The sequence below is a fragment of the Tachysurus vachellii genome, chromosome 11 (genome assembly GCF_030014155.1).
Source record: "Tachysurus vachellii isolate PV-2020 chromosome 11, HZAU_Pvac_v1, whole genome shotgun sequence".
NCBI lineage: Eukaryota > Metazoa > Chordata > Actinopteri > Siluriformes > Bagridae > Tachysurus > Tachysurus vachellii.
In genome coordinates, this window is record NC_083470.1 from 6,780,919 (window position 1) to 6,800,609 (window position 19,691).

At 37.8% G+C, this 19,691-nt stretch overlaps 1 protein-coding gene across 7 annotated transcripts in view; it reads right to left on the bottom strand.

Moving 5' to 3' along the window:
- Positions 1-19,691, bottom strand: part of pde4d (phosphodiesterase 4D, cAMP-specific) — a 152,034-nt gene that overhangs the window by 16,497 nt on the left and 115,846 nt on the right. For 6 of the 7 annotated variants that reach the window (XM_060880828.1, XM_060880829.1, XM_060880827.1 and 3 more), the window contains 5 exons: positions 6,666-6,857; positions 6,277-6,313; positions 5,944-6,020; positions 5,523-5,572; positions 500-612 (listed from right to left, as the gene is read on the bottom strand). In XM_060880828.1, coding sequence (XP_060736811.1) covers positions 500-612; positions 5,523-5,572; positions 5,944-6,020; positions 6,277-6,313; positions 6,666-6,857 — 469 coding nt within the window. Of the gene's footprint in view, positions 1-499; positions 613-5,522; positions 5,573-5,943; positions 6,021-6,276; positions 6,314-6,665; positions 6,858-14,733; positions 14,914-19,691 lie in introns of those variants that run through there. The other variant, XM_060880833.1, reaches the window with a different exon arrangement.

Consider the following 19,691-nt stretch of genomic DNA (forward strand, 5'->3'; position numbering starts at 1 on the left):
GATTTTTGCTACCATCGTTGTAAACACTAAGAGCAAGGTTTGGGCTTACAGAAACATGGAGCTTCACAATGCAGTGCGGCATGGCACAAACAGACACACACACACACACACATACACACATGGCAACAGGGCCTTAAACAGACACAATGTGCAGTGATAAAATTAGGTTATTGACAGGTAACATTGACGCTCCAAAAATGTGACACAAGGGACAGTGCATTAGGAAGATCACAAACCAAGTGCTGATCTAAACATTAAAGATAATTTAACTGAATGTAGGGTTACACTGAACCTGTTAATGGTTTAATAAGACATTCCCAGGAGTAAGAAACAAAGAGGTCTTTGGGGAAACTGATGAGTAAAGAGGGGACTCAAGAGTCAGAGACATACCAACAAACACTAAAAGAGAGCTCAGTACACCAGAACTGTTCTATGACACCTGGACCACTCTGTGGCATCATAACTCTCAGCTGAAGTAAAGCAATAAGTCTTATCTTACCTTGTTAGAGGCCATCTCGCTGACCGAGTGCCGGGTCTGCAGGGTCTCCAGCTGGTCTAGGCACCAGTCGAGCTCCTCCAGTGTCTCGGTGGCCAGCTTCTGGTAGGCCTCTTCTGCAGGGAGAGAGGGGAGTGAGGGGTCAGTTCTGAGGCCCTTCAATGGACTAGCTGAGGCTCCCAGCAGAGGGCCCAAACGGCCATACAGCGCCATGTTGGGGTGTCCCGGCTGGACGCATGGGTGGTTCTTCATGCTGTGCTCAGACCCTCCACGGTGAACATCAAGGCTCACAATATGAGCCAAAAAAACCAGTCCTCAGTTACAATATACAGAATCTCAGTCAGAATGATAATCCTCAAGTGGCAAAGTGATGCCACAGTCCAATCTCATGCGAAGAGTGTATCCCTAAAGAAAACACACAAAGGGGCCACACACGCACATAGGGCAAAACGGACACACACATTCACACACACAAACACACACAGAGTGATGCATCCAGTGATCTAAGGTCCAGAGTGCTGTTAAGTGCAGAGTGAGTGTCCCAGTGCTGGAGTAGTTTGCTGCTTGTGAGCAAGCCCATCTCTGCCCAGCAGCTCCGGCTTTACATCCACAAGCTTTACATCCATATAAACCAACCCAGAACAACAGCTAAAGGCATGATGTCTGAGCAACACACACAGACATACACACACACAGTGTATGAAGGGCTGACGCCAACAGATGACCGGTGTCTCCTCTGTCTCCAGTCTTCCAGCAGTAATAAGGGATAAAGAGCCAGAGAGGAAAAAGAAGTCTGTCAGCTGTGTGTGTGTGCGTATGTGTGTGTGTGCTAGCGTGGCGGATGCCCTGTGTGTGCGGGGGGTGGCCGTGGTGCGTAGCTGGCCGAACGTGAGCAGATCTTCCCTCTAAAACAGGAGCCTGAAGGCTGCCAGTGCTGCGCCGTGGAAGGAGAGAGCAAGCTGCAACCAAACCATGGCATGGAGTACACAGGATTCAATGAGGAGGGAAGAAGAGGAAGAAGTTGCTACATACAATACACAGGATACACAGCCATGGTGTTTCAAATTTTGTACTACATTAGGGGGAATTCTGCAAAGAACTAAACACTAACTAAACAGTTTTATTTGAAAAGAAAAAAATAAATAAATAAATACATTTTAATTAAATGTCAGATATTTAGTGTAAGATCTTGAATGACAACTGCAATGTATTTAATTAAACAACCTCTTTGGGGAGTACATTGATTATGATGCATCATGTACACGTGATCTACTCTCTCTAATGTTTTGTTAACCAGGCCATCAGACCATTCATTATTCTGAAGACTTTTAAATGCATTTCTAAATGAAGTTCTCCTTGATCAATTCAAATAAAACTTTGGGGCACTTCTGTAAAAGCACTTTTCTACACCGTTTACACAGAAGGTCTATGTGTCATAGTGACATTGTATTAAAATGATCCTTGGCTCATCACTCATTTAACAAAGCTCGGATTATCCCTGTCACTTTCATTCCTTCATTCCTTCCTTCCTTCCTTCCTTCCTCTTTCTCTTTGTCTCTCTCACTCTGCTATGCAGGACTGGGGTGCCACTATCTGAAAGGGACTGCACTGACGTCAATGGCATTCTTCTCATGCTTAGTGCGACACCAGACACCAGCCCGAGCGAGGCCACTGGCTCCGTGGACAGCAGGGCTGCTTCCATATTCTGGACTGGATCACAACAATCCGAATCGTGGACTCTGAATATACTACACACTCAGTGTTCAGCAATATAACAGTAACTGTAGCATTACTAATCTCTTAGTGTTACACCTTCTTAGAACCCAGATTGAAGGAAGAGTTCATTCAAAAATGACATTTACACAAATGTCCCCTTAAATGAACATTAATAACTGAGATATAACTGAGTGCTTGCACTGGAACTAGGGTTTAAGTGACACATGCTTTCATTACCTGCTACAAATATGGTCTAGTGCTCTAGTGAAAAATCTGTAGGAGCAAATGCCAGAACCAAACCTTTCCTGATTTTCTATGTGATTATTTGTGATAATTCTATGTGATAATTTTTTGGTAATTATTGTCTAAACATTATTTTTTTGTTGTTGTTTTTTTTTTTTTTTTAAAGAATTTTGTCTAGCTGGACTAATAATATGTCACAAACAACTTAAACTAAAACACTTCCTTTTTTCTTTACAAAAAATATATATTTGCTGTACATACTGTATTTCTGCATACTATTAAGTGCTTTATTTAATGTAAGCTGATTTGTAAGCAAGTTACAACTTGCAACTCAACTAACTTTGTGATAATTCTATGTGATAATTTTTTGGTAATTATTGTCTAAACATTATTTTTTTGTTGTTGTTTTTGTTTTTTTTTTTAAGAATTTTGTCTAGCTGGACTAATAATATGTCACAAACAACTTAAACTAAAACACTTCCTTTTTTCTTTACAAAAAATATATATTTGCTGTACATACTGTATTTCTGCATACTATTAAGTGCTTTACTTAATGTAAGCTGATTTGTAAGCAAGTTACAACTTGCAACTCAACTAACTGCTTTAGTTAATGTTAAAATTAAATATTTAAATTAGCTAGTTTACTAGCATAAACCAAAACAGCAACTTATAAGGACTGTTCTGGTAGCTGATATTTAAGGATAAAAGCCTGTTAAAGAAAATAGGCTGACATTTAAGGCATGTTGTACTTATATAATATTTATTTATGTTATGTTGTGTTAAAAGTTACACAATGCCGGCTAACTTAAATTAAGTATTTCTGTGTATTAGCAAGTTCATATTAGCTTAGTTACAGTATATAAACTAAATCAACAGAGACTGACTTATTATAACACCTGTAGCATAAAATGTTTAACACAATATACAGTTAGTATTAACTACATATTATCTAATTTTTATTAGCTGGCTAAGGATTTTGAGTTTCCATAAAAAACAAACAAACAAAAAAACGCCTTATGTTAGCTAGGTTAACAACTACACCGGTGTTTGTGAAGTAAAATTAAAAGTTGGTGTTGTATTAGAAGTTTAAAAGATTACTGTAGTTACTGTAACCTCTATGAATGATTTATTAAAATAATATAAATTATATTTTTGCTCCAATTTGGTGAGGTTAAACTAAATCATAAGTCTAAGCTAGCTAGCTAACCAACCTTAACTAAAAAAGGCAGGTTGTAGTTAGTTAACATTCAATAGTGTTGGAGGATTCGGATTATGTCAATGTTAAGTGGACATATATTGATAAAAATAAACTGACTGCTATTTTTAATGCTGCTAATTTCTAAATAATATACATATGACAAAATTTTCTGCAGAGTATTAGCAAGCTGATATAATTTTTCTTTTTAAAGAGCCAAGCAGGGACTTTTTCATTCTGTAGGCCTGCAGCTGGACTCAAAGAGTGACACTCATGACCTACTCATTGTACTCGTATCATAATGAGCAGAGAACTCTGACATCACATTGGTGCTTGATGCCTGATGCATATTCATCCACATCACAACCCTCATCTCTACTTTAAAATGTGCTATAAATATCCTGAGGAACATAAGCTAATCAATACAATGGCAGTTGTGTGATAAATTGATGAGTCCATCAGACGGCGTTGAGCCGTTTCTTATCACAGCCTTTTGTCTGGCTTCTGGTTTCAGGAGAGATTTTACAGCAGTTATTTTAGGCATGCTTGTGTAACAAGGTTTAAAATCAACACATTTATTGCTTTTAAAGTGATCAAATATTGTCAGGTATCAAGAGAAATACCGGTTTCAGCACTCGCTTGTAAACCTTTGTGACATTTATCCTACTTCAAGTGTATTGATGGCATGACCCTTTACTTATATAGGAACTGCGCATGTCTCATTTAAAATACAAAAAAATGCTTATACGCTTTAGACTTTTATCACTGTTTCCCTCCTCATCCATCCTCAAAAAACTACTCCATAATATTTGGATAAAAATACTAATAAGCTTGATATTATTTACCCATTTTCATCTGAAATACACTATAGTTTTAGTTTGCGTTTACTGTCTCTTTACTGTCTACTAGTTTTCTTATTTTGGTTGGCAGTTCAATCATTCTAGATTTCAGTTTGTCATGTTTTAAATTCAGCTTACAAATTTGTGCAGGTAATTCTCTAATTAAGATGTGATCACAGCTAAGATTTTCAATTAAGTAAATAAAAAATGTAATGTCATTATTTTCAATTGCTCCCAGGCACCTGAATTTATTTTGGATACTGATATGTAGCCAGTCATGGATGAAATTTGAAGTGACGTGTTATATATCAGTGCTGTAGATTTAGTCTGTTCTGAATGGTCAGAAAGTTTTGATTCTTGATCTTCTATAACAGCTGACCAATCACAGGTTTATATCAATGATATTCTTCTGAATACGTTATTGTTTCTATAGCAACAACTTATTCAAAAGAAATTAAATAGCAGACAGCAATAAATAAATAGCAATTAACAGATTTGTCATTATATGAAATAACAATCTATAAATCTTCATATTGCTACAATGAATAATGGAATTCTAATATTTTCAAATCTTCTCCCCTTTTAGTTTTAGGCTGCATCTTTCTGAGCATTAATAACCTTCCCTGATACTGTGTTATTAAAGTATTTTTCCAGCAGCAGGATTGAAATGTGCTATTAAAGTTTTTCCAGTGATGAATGAAGAAAGTTCAGGCAGTGGGACTGAGAGAGGAATCATGTGAAACACTGCAGCAGCATGTGATATGAGGCTTTGTGATGAGGAGGGCATGATGTGATAAACTTTGAGCAGCTCTGCTGTATTCAGACTGAGAACCCGGTGCTCTCACATTTCAGATTTTTTCAGACTCAAATTTCAGACTACACATCTGGCCAGGAAACCATGCATGCTATTCATCATGGCGACAGATTTGGACCAGAAACCATTGTTTCTTGCAAATTTGTTACACACACACACACACACACACACACACACACACACACACAGAGAAATAAAAAATGAATGAAGATACCCCACCTGTGTATGTAGTCTTTGTGATGGGGGGAGGGTTACACATCGGCGATCTCCTGATGGAAAGAATTAATATATGTAAGATGGCACACAAAAAACATTACGTTACTGAACTTTATATCCCCCAGAACAAAGCAACTCCAAGCTGCTCGTTTGCCCTGGACACAATGAACATGTCAGTCTAGTTGGAAAAGGAGCTATAACACACTAGATCCAGGTTCCTGAAGCTTTGTTTATCTTATGTTCTTGAGTTATGTGCTAACAAAGAAGAACTGGCTCCAAAGCTGCAACTTTAGTATAAATAGTTCTCCTTCCAGTTCAAGTGGAATCATGATTATATTTGTTCTGCTATTAAAAAAGCACTGAGTCCGGTTATTCCAGGATCAGGGTGTGTTTAATAAATCGATCAGTCAATTGATTTGCTTACTTGTTGGAGGCTCGTTCTTGTTGTACATTCGTCAGTGCTGAAAAATTATTCCGTACAGTTCTCAAGCTAGCCAGGACCTAAAGGATGACACATGTTTCAACATACATGCATACTGTAAAACTAAAAAGATAAAAGCTATTTAATAACAAATTCAACTATTTAGGCAACTTTTGAATAATGTTTAAATGATCACTGAAGTTCAGGTGTTCAGAAGTAAACTTCTGAGCCGAATTCAGTCTAGGAATACAAGCAAAAAATAGAAAGAAGGAAAAACCCTAAAACCTTAAATGGAGTGGTTCTTTACAGTAGTGGAAACCCATGGCATTGGCTTACCTGTGCAAAAGGGGTAACAATCATGTCATCTCCATGTCTACAGGGTAGAAAAGAACAAGTTTTACTGAGTACAGTAAACAATCAGCAAACATTCATATTTATCAGTACTCACTATTGATCATCCACTGTTCAGGTTTATCACAACACACAGCTTCTCAGATTTTTGCAGCCAGGGATATACATTATTTATATCTTCAAATATTCGGCTCATTATTTACATGTTGCTTATTCCTGAGCCTTCCACATTATATTTATTATAGACTAAGTGATCAAGGCTTTGATTAAACACAATCCATTCGAGTTATATATCTCTAAATAACTTTAATATCTCGATAGTTTGAGAAGGACTGCTGTATCAACAACTGCTGTTCTTTAGTGCTTCTGCTCACATGTCACTGGCGATGGAGGAGTTTCTCGACATGGACTTTGGTGAGAGGTCATAGTCACTGTCGGAGCGGTACAGGAACGACTCCCTCCGCTGGCTATGCACAAAGTTGGCCTGCAGGATGAGACCCGAGCCTGGGCTGGCCATCGGGTCCAACGGGCTGCGTCCTGACGACGTTCCATTATCCACATCAAAACTGTGAAAAAAAAACAAGAGTTAACACTCTGAACATAAATGGATAGCTTGAATTTTAGGTACAAGGATACAGTCAGGATAGAATTTAAACCCAAACGAGCGACAATATTTTAAATTTCGTCAAAAAAAGAGTAAAAAATATAAGTTTTAATACAATTCTGCTGAATTCTGAATCTGCTTTAACAGAAGTTGTTTGTGATTCGGACTGCAAGGCTAATCAAGTTTATATTAATTAGCTTGTTTTGATATGTTAGCATTTCCATATGAATAATGTAAACAGAGACTTGTATAGTGGACACTCCACATGATCCAAATTATTTAAGCTACATTATTAATTCAAATGTAAAATCTTTCAGTAAGGAGATTTATTCAACATTCTTGAAAGGAGTTTCCAGTATCAGCCCTCAGAGGTAATACTTCTATTATTACTAAAAATCTATGCTTTTCTAAACTTTAAGAGAGGCACATGAGGGAGTGACTACGTAGAGCCTTAAGCGCTCTTGCGTGGAGCTCAGGTGTTAAGGAGAACTGTGTTAACAAGAACTAAAGCAGAATGAAATGTAAGAGTAACAGCATGTCCTGTCAAGTTTTAGTCCTTACATAAGTTTCTAGGGGGGAAAGAAATCATGTGTCATGTGGTAAAAGATTCATCTTAGCTCATAATTAATTTTCTAAATAAACCCAGAGGGATTTTATAGGATTGAGGTCTGATGTTATTGCAGGCCTGTATGTCATCCAGGATTGTGGGAGTGTCGTTGCTGTGTTTTGATATGAAACACAAAAAGGCAAACTCAGAGCCTGGCGAATATCCGGCGACTCTGTTTAACGCCAAGTTCCATTCATCCAGGTGTCCTTTACCATTACACACCACACAATGGACACAATAACAATTGGTGGATGCAACAGATATTTTGTTTAGAGAGCTTATAGAACAGATGCTTTTAAATAATAAGGCAACAGATGAATAAATGATGATAAATAATGCCACAAAGCAAGCCAGTCCTGTTTTAACCAGTAGCCAGTCAGCAACTTAATCTACAAAACAATATCCTGCATCACATTTCACTAGTCATGCAAAACAGCTTATCTGGAAAACTAGAGGTAAGAGAATCAAAGAGGACAACAGAATCCTTATTAATTCACTTATATTTTAAGCTTTAGTATTTATAACTACTCAGCAGCAGTGGGTCTAAGGAGCTTATTTTTAATCAGGATTTAAACATCTGAAGAAACAGAGGTTGTATCCTGCTCATATAAAATGCTAAAATAATATCAAACCGTTAAAACATTTGTTGTTACTAAATTTTTTGTATGATCGTGATGGATACTCAGGACAGCACAGATCTGTTCTACACTATCTGAAGTTTCTTCCCGTTGATAAATTAGGACACAAGTGATGTCTATGTATGGTAAACAGACATGGCATTCAAAATAGATAAATTATTAATAGCATTATTAATTATTTTATTAATATTTGTATTAATTAGGTTAATAAACAAATAAATTGGGTTTTGGATCTGTTGAAATAATTAAAAAATGCAGTTACTTTCTCAAACACTTCACAGTCACTTTTTAAGTTCAACAAACACAACATTAAAAACATGTCACATGCTAGAGACTGGGGGCTAATAACACTTATGACATATTGAGCTATAATTAACAAGGTTATTACTGCTGCGAAGAAGCTGCCATGTAATCACACACTGCAGGAGATGTCAGCCATGTGAAGTATACTGTTTTTTAATAGTTGTGCTTATCTTCTAAAGACGCACTTCCTCGCCACTGATGTGCATCTCCTTGGCGATGGGCCGTACGGCAGCTACCTGGGATGACCCAGACTGCCCAGAGAGCATTACTACAATCCCAAAGCTCCTGGGATTCCCTCTGGCTTGACGTAGAGCGTGACGTGGCATTACGTCTCTCGCTTACCTCACTCTCAGTCCTCAGGCCTGTAGTCAGCGTGATTACACAGATGGGTGCAGCTCAGGGCACTATTGGCTAATACTGACTAATCCACTCTGCTTGATGTGTTAAGACAAGGCTAAACAATGCACACAGGTGCTGAGAAAACAAAATGTGACCATGTGCAGGGAGCCTCCGTGGACGTCACTACTACGGGGATGACGGCAGGCTTAATCAGTGTTATGTCTGAGCTTAGTGAAAAGTTTTGCCAAAACATGTAAGCGTTTTAAACTCCTCTACTATGAGCTTTACTGCAGAGTCTTATAGTCTTACACAACCACATGCTTCTGCATGTGTTATGCCTGAGCTTGCCTACTACTATGGTGAAGAGAAGCTACATTACCACACCTTTCCTGAAGCTGGACCTAGCATATAGTTTAGTATCACTCCATGCTAGAATCAGATGTAGGCAAGGAATAATTTAAAGGAAGACTACAACAACAGAAGTAATCTGGATGATATAATTCCTGTTTTCCAGTTTGTTTGGTGCCCTTTTTTTTAAAACTAGTAAATAAATATATTAAAACAGTTTTCATACAAACAACATTACGTTTTGGGAGTGTGAAGTTTACAGAATGCTAACCTTATTAGCTTCCCTTATTAGCTTCCCTTAGCTTGGGATGTGCAATTTGGCCATTTTTTTTACACCTTAAATTCTCAACTGAGAAATTTGGCTAGAAATTTAAACAGATAAAAATGTAATTAAAAAAAATACAGCTACATCTATTTTACATGTTTTTGTTGGACTTCAGCTTTGAGCTTCTGGATTTTGATAAGTATATATAAAAATAAATGAACCTGACAATCAAAAATCAGATTGGATTGTCGTTAGTCTCACAGCTCCAATTAAACACTAGTGAAGCAATCTGAGACAGAAAGAGAAACACACACTTCTATTCAAAAGATAAAAGAGACTGAGGGAGAGAATAAGTGCAACTGTTTATAGATTGCATATGTAACTGATAACAGGAAATAACTTGTTTTGCATATAGAACATTATATGTAGCTATAAATAGACAAGAAATGTATGATTCATCATTCTTTAATAAATAAAAAGTGTAATCCTTCACACATTGCTGTGATATAAGGGGAAGAAAACACTTCAGTTCATACTGTTATTAGCACATACTCAACTCTGGGGTTAGTGCAGTAAACCAAGCAGCTGTTGGTTATTTTACAAAAACAGCATCACCTGTAATCTGTTTAAACCGAAACCCTGACCCAGCATCAGTCCAAAATGTTCATGCTTTCACTAACACAGTTTCTCAGAACTGTCTCAGACTGAACCCAGCATGATCTCAGAGAAGATGTAACTTTTTCTCAAAAAAACAGCACAATGACCTTTAAAAGGAATCGCTGAAACTTTGACATAGAGCAGAATGCACAAGAGGAGAAAGTAACACGCTGTTCTTTCTCTCTATCACTGTCTCCTTTTCCTTCTGTCTGTTTTATGTGCACTTCATCACTGGCAAGTGAGTATGAAGTGATGACCTCCCTCTGTTCCTCAAACAAGGATTAGTGCATGCTTCAGTCTGCGTTATGTTACAGATTCACGCATATAAACAAACTGACTGGCTTAAAACATGGCACTGTTTGTTCTTTCAGTGTCTTCAGTTTGAGAGCTCTGTACCCTGATAGGACGTGAAATGTCTTCTCTATTTGATTACAGTGCAGCCTGACCCTGACCTCATGCTTAACCGCCTAACACACCTGGAGTATTAACAGCAAAAATCTACTTTTTATATGGCTGGAATGGCCCTTATACAGGATAAGGACATTCAAAATGATTATAAATAATACACTATACTATATGTAATGAAAGTAAAATAATGGTAGACTATAGCAGACAGACGTTCTCAAAGGAGCCCAAAAATCATGAATAATTTTAATACAGAAAGCCTTTATTCAAAATATTATGCACTTTATTTAAATATGTGCAATAATTAGCAGCTATTTACAGACAAACTGAGTATACATTCAGCATCTTTATGCACATGTTACAGTTTTACAGCCAATCGAAGCTGAAAGACAGCGTTCTCAGCACTGACCAATCACAGAGCTCTATTCTTTACTACTACTACTCTGGGTTCTGTTTTAAACCTGAAAAGCATTCTTAGCTATATTTACAGACCATAAAACTCTGGTATCAAATGAAAACGGCTTGAATTTTACTATGATTTTAAAAAGTGCAAAAGTTTGCATACCCTCAGGGAAAAAAACAAAAGATGTTTGTATTTCCTGTTTTGAAAGTGATAAAACTATTCTCTAATCATTTGACTCCAACACCTCATTTCATCTAGAAATATCTCAGTTCTGTTAGTTGTAATAATTATTCCACATTATATGTGACTGACATATCTGTTAGAAATCTGATAGAAGTCATATACTGTATATTATCTTTAGTTCCAACACTATAATTTTTAATAAAAAAAAAAAATAAAAAAAACATTTTTATGTTCACTTTATATTCTGAATTGGTTTCTTGTTCCAGGATCCGTCTATAATTTGTTGTAATTCTTTTTCGAATGAAAAGATAAATAGATGTACATTCATCCATAAACCATGGGGTGAAAACCTTTAGACTGTACTGCAAAAAACAATACAATGACCACATACAGATTTCTGTTGCACTCTGTTCTACTCTATTCTTTTCTTTTTGACAATCACTATGAAAAATCTGGCTTCTACCAACGACAAATATGAAACGAAGTATATAGAGATATAGAGATTTTTTCCAGGTATGTGTTAGCTGCTGGAAATCATCATTTCACTCATTAACATCACAGATGACATGAAAATAAACAATAAAATCAGCCTATACATGGAAAGGAATTCAGTGTGCTTTAGCTCACTGATTCTGGCAGCAAGGTCACAAACATTTCATGCTATTGAAGCAACTTTTTTCATACGTCATCAAAACTCAACATGGTATTAAGATAATATCACGACATCTGAATGTTTTTCTGCTAACATTTTAGCACAACATTCATAATCTGATCCTGTTTTACATAACAAATCTCCTATTTGTCTGATATGAATCTCAGGGCAATTTTCTTAAGAGTTGAGCAGCTTAATGTCTTACAGGAGGGAATGGGCTGGTCACTTCCTGGCAGGAAAAAGCCAATCAGCATCACAGATTAAACAAGCCAATGGTTTAACTCTTTCAGTAGCAGCTAATTATTTACACACACACTTTTTTTTTTTTTTTTTTACACAATTTTTGTGTAAGGCGTTAATCAGCTTTGCAGTCATGTACAGTACTTCAGAATAAGTAAATATATGTAGATACAACATATTTTGTTGTCCATGCTCTAGCACACAGCTAGACTCCACACCTTTATCTTTATTGTAGTAATAAAACCTGGGACTGATAGCTGTCCTGTATTCAGCTCAACTCTGAGCATTTTACTCCTACTGTTACCCAAACTGCTGATTAGAAGCAGGACACAAGTGTGTAAATCCAGTGGTTTCTTTATGTAGGGGAAAATTAATACACGTTGTTAAAACAGACAATGAACAAGTCTTGACATACTGACTAATAAGGGGATAAATAGACAAACTAATCACCATTTAAACACTGGAAAGGAAATTAACCAATGGCAAGTCACAAACAGAGGCATAAAGAGCATGAGGAGCTGTGCACTTAGGAGACTTGTGACATAAAATATCCTGGCTTTAGACTTTACCAGCTTGAATTTTTTCTATTCCTATAATAATCTAATACGACATATTACTAGGGAAAAAAACGTTAAAAGATAACGGCAAGATATACTAGACTCCTATTGAGAAAACGTTAATTTCGATGGTTGATATAATCGTGTTCAGTATACTTTTTCTTCCATTTTTAAGCTCTCTCTTCTTTTTTGTTCCATATTATGTAATAAAGCATTTGACAGCAAAGAAAACATGTATGTTCTATTTTTGATTTTGGCTTAAAGGCAAATTCTTGTGTTTAAATGTATTCGCATTAGATGCTACATAAAAACCTGTTTGACTAAGCAAAAACATCTGGCAACCACAAAGGTGTTAATAACATGAAGATGATTTACATAATGGGGGCACGGTGGCTTAGTGGTTAGCACGTTCGCCTCACACCTCCAGGGTCGGGGTTTGATTCCCGCCTCCACCTTGTGTGTGTGGAGTTTGCATGTTCTCCCCGTGCCTCGGGGGTTTCCTCCGGGTACTCCGGTTTCCTCCCCCAGTCCAAAGACATGCATGGTAGGTTGATTGGCATCTCTGGAAAATTGTCCCTAGTGTGTGATTGCGTGAGTGAATGAGAGTGTGTGTGTGCCCTGCGATGGGTTGGCACTCCGTCCAGGGTGTATCCTGCCTTGATGCCCAATGACGCCTGAGATAGGCACAGGCTCCCCGTGACCCGAGGTAGTTCGGATAAGCGGTAGAAGATGAATGAATGAATGAATGATTTACATAATATGATTAGGAAGCTCAGAAGATATATTAAGTGGGTACGCAAACCAGCTCTGAATATGCAGAACATTTTGGCGTAACCTTTTGGTCTTCGCTCACGGACTTTGAATACGGCCGCAACAGAATGAAACACGAAACAAGAACAATTCAGAGTTTGACATCTAATTAGCTAAAATTTTTATGTAGGTATATTATGTAGGTGTATTGTATACACTGGAAGCAGCAATAGAAAGTCTGATAAAACTTCTCAAGACCATACTAAACTTCACCATTGTAACCCAATCGACAGCTTGTGTAATGTACTAATCTAAACTCTATTCACTCATAATTTGGTTGTTAAAACGTTGCCACAACGTCAGGTATCACCGTCAGGCATGAATGCGACTTACACTGACAGTAAAGAATGTACAAAGCAGAAATCTGAAACTTTACTGCAGCGTTTTTCCAAAGTAGTTCAGGGAGTCACCTGCTCCCTCATATTATTCTGACCTTAACACATGCTTGAAAAACACACACACACACACACACACACACACACACACACACACACACAGCTAATGCATCCTACCCAAAGTTTACATAGTTGAAAGACTTCGTTAATAGTGATGACATGCTGCATTCCAGACACAGTGTGCCTTATTCCACACGTCCCGTCCTCAGTCGTAAACACATCCATGCAGACATAACAACCATCCATCGACTAATAGCTAATACAAACACACACACTTGTGTGTCCATAACAAAAACATCATAACAACAATGCTTTTCCATAGCAGCACAATAGCTTTAAATGGCTGTTATCACAAGCCTAAGTGAATAACAATTCATTCAGTCACAAGCGTAATCACAAAAGATAAACTCCGCTATGCCAACATGCAGTCCCTCTGAGGCTATAATAAGCACAAGAAGATAAGGAACAAGATGGGGCAGGAGAAAACAGGCCGAGCTATCTGCCCTCCAGCATGTAAACAGCACTCAGTAGTCTCACTGTGCTAACACAGAAACATCTCGCACCCGGGAGTGATGTTGAAAACACAGCATAGACAGTGTCTGTAGCCACAACGCACATAAAACATCAGGAGCAGTCGAGCACTTAACTGCAGTTAACCGCGTGGCATAGAGTTAATTAACTGGAGAACAAATTGACAGTTAATTCCACAGTTTGCCTATAAAACCAGCAAATATGACACTCGACACTCAGTAAGCAGCCAAAAAGCGCAGTGTGTGAGTGTGTATGTGAGAGTGTGATGGTGAGATCAAGCATGTGAGAGCGACAGGGGCTCAACAATGCCAGGAATGTCAGGAGAAATACCAGGAAAAAAGGTGCATGTTTAAGGATTGGAAATGAAACCGGAGGAAGAATGGACTTACATGAGGAAATTTAGACAGCTGGTTAAAAGAAAAGAGGAGATAAGAGAAGGGAAAAAGGCAGCATGCTGAGACAACAGATTGGGAAATAATAAAAAAGCACCAAGTAAAAAGTTTACCCTTCCGTGCATTTCAGTGAGCTGGTGGAGCGTGAGCGCGGCTTCATAACAATGCTCATGGTGGCTGAAAGTCTCCACGCCGCTCGCACTGACTCTAACGCAAACACAGCGTGGTTCTCTTCACGTGTTTCCAACTCACTGCACTCCCACACGCTTCTCTTTTCACACACACACACACATACACACACACACGCATACACACACACTTCTATCGACCACCCCTTCCTCATTGAAGTACTGTACAATGCTTTCTCTCCGCCCAGTGTTACTACAGTGTATGAGGACCTGCCCAATCTGCTTTCTCCCCCCTCCAACTCTCTCTATCACCTCAGGTCTCTCTCTCTCACTCTTTCCCCCGCCCTTCCTTCTGTCTGTTGTTCTCCCACACCTCCTTCTGTCTGTCTATCTCCTGCTCTTCCTTCTGTCTGTCTCTCTCCCACCCTTCCTTCTGTTTGTCTTTCTCCTGCTCTTCCTTCTGTCTGTCTCTCTCCCACCCTTCCTTCTGTCTGTCTTTCTCCTGCTCTTCCTTCTGTTTGTCTCTCTCCCACCTTCTTTCTGTCTGTCTTTCTCCTGCTCTTCCTTCTGTTTGTCTCTCTCCCACCTTCTTTCTGTCTGTCTTTCTCCCACCCTTCCTTCTGTCGGTCTCTCTCCCACCTTCCTTCTGTTTATCTCTCTCCTACTTTCCTTCTATCTGTCTCTCTTCCTCTCTTCCTTCTGTCTGTCTCTCACCAACTCTTCCTTCTGTCTGTCTCTTTCTCACCTCAGAACTTTCTCCCACTCTCCCACCCTTCCTTCTGTCTGTCTGTCTATCTCCTGCTCTTCCTTCTGTCTGTCTCTCACCCACCCTTCCTTCTGTCTGTCTCTCTCCTACTCTTCCTTAGTTCTGTCTCTCTTCCTCTTTTCCTTCTGTCTCTCTGTCGTGCCCTTTTTTCTGTCTGTCTCTCTCCCACCTCTGGTCTCTCTCTTTTACTCCTGTTTTGCCTTCTCTAGCTATTGGGCTCCCAGAGGACTCCAGTATAGACTGGTGTTCTGTAGTTGCAGTAAAGCACTGTAGTAACACGAGCAGGTCACGTGCGCAGCAGGACCCCTGAGCTCCTCTCAGGTGACAGATACACAAGAAAACCTGGTGTAAAAGCTTACACTGCTGCAGCTAAAGCCTGTTTATAAATGCAGCTCAAAGACATATTTTTGCAATATTTGATTTTAGCAGTGTGACTTAAATATTTATTAAAAAAACTAAACGCTTTAAATCAGTATTTATCAAAACATATTTGTTTGGGAATCTCTGGACATTCCAGTCAATCCAGCTTTAATTTTTTTTATAGATATATTTATTTCATATTTTAGCTGGTATTTAGCAAACTTTAGCTCAGAACCAAACAAATCAAATGGGATTACTATTACTATAAGTAATTTATGCTCTATTGAGTATGTAATAAAACTCTTGGTGGTGTGCAAATAATCAATAACTTGGTGATTTGATGTGAAAGAGGACTTACTCCTTCCACCCTGAACTTGATTCTTTTCTAATAACACTGATTCCTTTGTCTTTTATTTCTTTTACACCACAACCTGTCAATGTGTTCATTCATTTTATATTTATTAAAATGCATTTTTATACATTTCTAGCTATATTTACTGTTGGGGAACAGCATTCAAACAAGTCACACTTATATTAAAACAGATAGAAACAGTTGTTCCCTCATCAACTTCCCCTTTTCTTTCTGTCATGAAGTTAATGAGACCAACAAAATGCAGATCTCACATTTAACCACATTTAACCACATGTTTTTTTGGTTAAAATATATATTAGGCATGTGGTATTTGTTGACCTTGTTGTTTTAGGCTACAAGTCTGTTGCTGCTAACTACAGACAAAAACACAAAGAGGGTCAATAATAAAAGAATAAATAAAAACTGAAAATATGAATTAAGCAAAAAGTAAGAAATGTGAATACTTAAGGTTAAAAAGCTTAAAATAGAAAGACCGCAGAGGAAAAAAAAGAAGTAGTAATTTGTGTGTGTGTGTGTGTGTTTTGTCTGGACTACATTTCTTTGTTGAGGAAACAGAAGAATGGAAGTGGAAGAGGAGAGAAGCACTCCAGGAGAGTGTAAAAAAGTATTTGTGTTTGAGGAAACTCAGATCTACATCCATCTCCCATGTCAGCAATGTGACACTAGAATCAACAGACCTCACTCCAAAAATCAGCACAAACACAAATCTTTCAGTACAATAGGTGAGACCTAAAGCAAGGCTATGTTCTACAGTTTAATGTAATTTTTCACACTGCCATGCAGAGACATAAAAGCGTTGTGAGCTTTAAATCTGTTCACCCTCGCGCGACCTTGTTACATACTTCAGCATCTCCTCCACCTGTCACCCCGACTAAGCCTCAGGAACCAGTAAGAGTCTTTCATGGTGACGCAGAGCCATTAGAAAAACTCTCATCTGTCAGCAACCTGCGTCAGTCAGCTGCTGACAAGCATGTGGTGGTGTTTACTGTGTTGTTTGACGCACAAAACACTGAGTCTGGTGAAATAAACGACGGGTGAAAGAGACAGCTGAAACAAAATGTCTCTCTAACATCTGTGCTATAAGATTAATAGAAATTACAGCTTACGTAACTGGCTTTAGATCTGTCTATCAGAAGGGCACTACAGCATTAAAACAGTTGTCCTTCACCTCATCCATATAAACCATGCCAGAACATGTAACCGCCTAATAATTTTCTAAGTATTGACAAAAATCAAATAAATAAACAAACAAACAAAAAAATAATAAATCTTGCAGTAAATCTTGTGTGTCAAGTTAATATACAACATAAAAGATAAAGTATGAGTAAGATAAAACCAGTTGCACCTTCTTTAATTACTTGATCATTGGTCCAGACATTTTTAGTAAGCACTTTATTCTGGTCAGGATCACGGTGGTCATTAAGTCCGAATTAAACGAGTCTGGACTCACACTCGCACTCACACTCACAGCTCTAAATGCAGAGTGACCTAAAGTTTAACCTATAATCCCCATCTTAGAAAGAGAGCAACACAAAAATCTTACATTTCAGACGTCCTGTCTCATTTGTTATATGACCCAGATTTATAGCTAGATGGTGATAATGTCACTTTGATCAACAAGCTACTTCTCACAACTGACTACAATATTACATCATGTTAACAACCTGAAAACACATTTCTTGTGTAGTTAATAAAGGTTAGCAAAACAGATTCTATTTTAACCAATTACTTCATTCTATTGTGCAAAAAACCTCAAGAATCAAGCTACAGATGAAGCATACATGCCATAGACACTTAATCCTAAAAATAAGGCTGCTACTGTAGAACTGTTATGTGCAGCTTAACCTACACTCTTGTAAGGCTGAAGAAAACCTACAGCCATACTGCTCCTGTTCATATAAAACTGGACACCACTCTACTTTATTAAATGCTGTATTGGACCCATAAAACTCCCACACTGCCAATAGGAATCTGAAAAACACTGTGAATTTAACAAACTAGGCTGTAAGAATTCAAGGATCTGACAACAACCGTGTCACAATGCCCTCTTGTGTCTCAAAAAAGAAATAGCTTCACAACAATAAAATGTTGACATTAAAAGTTAAACAGTAAAAATGTAAACAAACAAACAAACAAACAAAAAAGACTTTAGGGAACTGCCCTAAGGTCTGATGAAGAATCCAACACAAGGTTATTCTTTTACAGACAACTGAGTATATGAGTTTTTCTGTAATTAATTCTTGTACTTTCAAATTCCATAGGCAAATCTCACGACAGAGAATTCAACTCTGAATCCTGTTTGATAAACAAACACACAAACATCTATAGAGCAGCATGTAAACAGGTGATGTAGGCGTGCGTACCTGTGAGATTTAAAGTAGCGTTTCCTCTTCTTGCTTTTAGGAGAGCTCATATTTAGAGCTAGTTGCCATCAGGGTAGCAGAGACAGACTGGCTGAGCTGCTCTACCTGAACACCTACCTAACTCCATGTTTGTGTGACAGATCCATGCACGTCACTATCCCCTGACCTCTCTCTATAATCCAATCAAATCCCAGTGTCCTTATTTGGTCTAGCGTAGTCTAAGAACAGGCTGGGCTTTCCCATCTCAACTCTTAGACGCATTAAACACAAATTAAAAACAGCAGCAGGAAAAGTAGAGTCATGATCCTGACTTCACTCACTTTCACTGACTCTATGATCTCCGTGTACACACATCATTGACTGGTTGCTAAAAGGTAAAAAAGTAAAAAAAAAAAAACATCAGCTCAAACAAAATTGTATACTGTAGAATCCCTCTGAGGGCAGAATAGGAACTATATGAACACAAGTCTCTATTGAAAATCCTGTACAATATACAGATTTTATTTGTGTCTGGGGGGGAAAATGAGCTATAGACTAATACAAAGCAATGCAATTAACATTATGATAGAAAGCACAATTGTATAATTGTGTAACATAATTAAAGGTAGATATACTGATAAGATCCAGAGTGACTCAGACCAGAATAAAGTAATTACTAAATATTAATAAATAAGATTCATGTTAAAAACTATAGGTGGGTGACATGACATTACAAGACATTTCAGAATCAGAATCAGAATCAGGTTTATTGGCCAAGTGTGTTGACACACACAAGGAAATTGATTTCAGCTGTTTGTGACTCTCAAAAGTACAGACATAAATACTATGAAAGTACTAGAGAGAGTCGTGCCGAGGCTGTCATCCGCGGTGCCATCTTTGATGATATGTATCATGATACTAACAAACTAAAAGTAAAAATATAAATGCATAAACATGTGAAACACTGAGTGATTTAACATCTATTTAACATCTTTGAAAAAGCTACTGGAAAAAATCCATTATGATTTAAAGGAACTAGAGTGAATATTTTTCATTTCTTACTAATGCAAATAATGAGGAAGAATATCTAGAAATTATTAGA